At 51.5% G+C, this 2999-nt stretch overlaps 1 protein-coding gene across 1 annotated transcript; it reads right to left on the bottom strand.

Moving 5' to 3' along the window:
* Positions 1–265: 265 nt before the first annotated feature.
* LOC103711756 (AT-hook motif nuclear-localized protein 25-like) lies at positions 266–2718 on the bottom strand. Its single transcript, XM_008798027.4, has one exon. The coding sequence runs from the start codon at positions 1929–1931 to the stop codon at positions 1014–1016; it is 918 nt and encodes a 305-aa protein (XP_008796249.2). The 5' UTR covers positions 1932–2718; the 3' UTR covers positions 266–1013.
* Between the last annotated feature and the right edge of the window lie 281 nt (positions 2719–2999).

Below are 2999 nucleotides of genomic sequence, written 5' to 3'. Positions count from 1 at the left end.
GACAAGTTAACTGCTCCATTCTTTTGATTTAACCCTCTGGCCTCTGCTGTGGGAAGTTTGACAGAACCTGTCAGAAGACTGCAGATTCTTGCAACCTTTTCTCCCCAAGCTCCCATCAAAAACTAGGGTCCAGCCAGGGGCTAAAGCCTAAAGCAGCACGCTTTTGAGGTACACACTGCCAAAACTAGTACTTCCCTCTGAGTTCAAACTGAAGCAAACCAAAACACAAGCAAAAGACCATCAACCAACTCACAAGCAACAAAAGTTAAAATCTCTCTCTCTTTCTCTGAAACTTAAAAGAGAAAATCTCTTGTAAGACCCTTTTAATATATAGTGAACACTATAAATTCCGGTCTAGGAATGACCAAACGAGGATGGATTGAGTACATGGATATAGTGTGTTGAAAGAGAATAAGCACGTTCTACATCAGATCTACATACTCCATTACATGACAAAGCTGAGATAGACAAAGGAGATCGGAGAAGAAAAATGTGAAATGATACATGTGTGCATGAACTTTGGATCTATCTACTGACCTTTGGAAGCCTGTGAATCCCCGTGCCCCCAAGCTGACCTCTCCAGTTCCTTCTTCCATTCTTCTTCCACCCATTTCTCTTCTCTTCTTGAAAGCAAAATCCAAGTTCAGCCACTCGAAATCCCATTTCTAGTTATCAAATCCGCATCAAAATGCTCTACGTCATATCACTCTTCCAATCCCAAAGCCAGCAAAATAAGCACAAAGGTGGCCTAATGCGCATCACCTTTAGAATCCTTCGACTTCTCTAAGAACACACTTAAATTACCGCCAAAAGTATCATCAATCCAGCTCTCCCGTCCGGCGATCACCACCAACCAAACTGCACCATTACACCTACACACTTCTTCTTCTTCTTCTTCTTCTTTACGAGAGTTCAAAATAACCAAAGGCAAAGAGCTCCCTCCTTTCAGTGAGAGAAACTTATGGTAGTAGTAGTAGCAATAGTCGTAGTAGTAGTAAGTGAGCTTAGAATCATCAAAAGGGTGGTCTAACTCCACCACCACCACCACCACCCCATCCATAAGCATCACCAGGAAACTGATAACTCCCAATATTTGCACCCAAATTACAGAACGAAACACCGCTGCCACCTCCACCGCCGCCGCTTCCACCACCCTCACCACCGCCACCGCCCGTAACGCCGGATGACTGAGAGGCCGCCGGCTGCTGCCCCTGCGCCACTGGCGGTACCGCTGCCTCCTCGTCCCCCTCGATCGGCAGCCGCTCATACACCGCGTTGGCGAATGACGCGGCCATCAGCACCACCGGCCCTGCCGCTACCAGCGGTCCCACCACGCTCCCCCCGACCACTTGCCCTTGACCGCCGGCGAGGAAGACGGTCAGACCACCAGCCCCCGGAGGCGCCGGCGGTGGGAGGACGGTGCCTGTGAGTGAGAGGATCTCGAAGCGGCCGCGGAGGGTCGCCACCACGCTCCCCGGCGGCGACGCCCCGGGCTGGCGGAGCGCGACGTTGACGACGGCTCCGCCACCGCTGAGGACAAACACACCCCGGCCCCGCCGGCGGGCGTACTCGGAGACGCACTCGACGACGTCGGCGCCGCCGGAGACCTCGAGGACGTGGGAGCGGAGCGCGTTGGGGCTGTCTCGGGTCACGATGATGGGGGGCTTGGGCTTGTTCTTCGACCCCGCTGGCCGGCCCCGGGGGCGACGGACGGGGCCGAGCGCTTCGCCGCCCGCCTCTGCAGCGGCGGAAGTGGAGGGCTCGCCGCCGCCCTTGTCGGGGGAGGACTTCATGTTCTTCTCCGGGGAGGGCTTGGACTGCTCCGGTGAGACGTGGGTTGACGGCGGCGGAGGCGGTGGGCGGAGGAGGTGATGGAGATAGCGAGACGAACTTCCGCCACCGCCTCCACCGCCGGAGTCCATTCCGGCCATCGCCGACACATCTACTCTCTCCCACCACTTGCTTGCCAGCTTTTCTTTTGTTCTTCTCCTCCTATTCCACTAAGCTATGGAGCTCGGAGAAGTGCTTCCAATATCACTCGTCTCTTAAAACTATCACCTTTAGCGGCTTCCAATACAAAAGGCGAGATTTTCCTTCTTCCCCTGTCTCTATACTTTATAGAGGATAGCTTGGATCCTTCCGCAATCCTTTCTTGTACACCAATTCAAGCACTGGATTCACCACCAGACGACACTTCAGAGCCAAAAGGACTGATCGTTTTGGTAATATTAGCTCGAGAGTCCTCTGCCACCTTTTGCCATTCCTATTACCATATATAGCAAGAACAAAACAAATCCAATCAAAGCTCCAATACCACTAGAGAAGGCCTTTTCTCACCATACGCGCTCTCTCCAAAAGAAGAAGAAGAAGAAGAAGAACCGAAATCTGAGGTGAGTTTCGTGTAGGAGAACCAAACGCCACTGCAACCGAGTGCATAAGACGAAGAAACTCCACCATCAGCAAATCATCACAGGAGAGCAGACACACACACACATACACAGAGAGAGAGAGAGAGAGAGAGGGGGAGGGAGAAGGGTGGTCTGACGGAGATGGTGGAATTTGTGCAATAGATGTTAAATCGTAAGCTATAAAACTAAAAGCAGATGCGATGGCATATGGCATGGGGGAGGATGAGAGAGAGGAAGAGAGCAAAGAAAAACCACACAAGCGCAGGCTAATAAGAGTATGCAAGCATGCCGGAAGCTTACATAAACAATGCAGCCTTTGTTAGTATTATATTGCACAGAAGTACATACAATAAGGACTTGGGGTTGTTATTTTAATTGGTGCATGGGAGATAATTACAGGGGTTGGTGGCGTTGCTTTCTTTCTTAAAATATGGAGGCTAGAACACGCCACACTACGGTTCCGACAAGGTGTATGTTCGCTTAGCTGTGGCTCTCAAGCCTGGCTGAGGGCTGGGGTAGGTCACTCGACCAATCATATGGGCACTCTTGTCTTTTACTAGGAGTACATCAGGATAGCCTCCTCTCTAAATA

The sequence above is a fragment of the Phoenix dactylifera genome, unplaced genomic scaffold, assembly GCF_009389715.1.
Source record: "Phoenix dactylifera cultivar Barhee BC4 unplaced genomic scaffold, palm_55x_up_171113_PBpolish2nd_filt_p 000046F, whole genome shotgun sequence".
Lineage (NCBI taxonomy): Eukaryota > Viridiplantae > Streptophyta > Magnoliopsida > Arecales > Arecaceae > Phoenix > Phoenix dactylifera.
Note: the sequence above shows the minus strand (reverse complement) of the source record. Positions and strands in the feature narration are given on the sequence as shown.

What these genes read in the sequence shown, in the direction of transcription:
- LOC103711756 (XM_008798027.4), bottom strand. Translation starts at nt 1,931, where the DNA reads ATGGCCGGAATGGACTCCGGCGGTGGAGGCGGTGGCGGAAGTTCGTCT.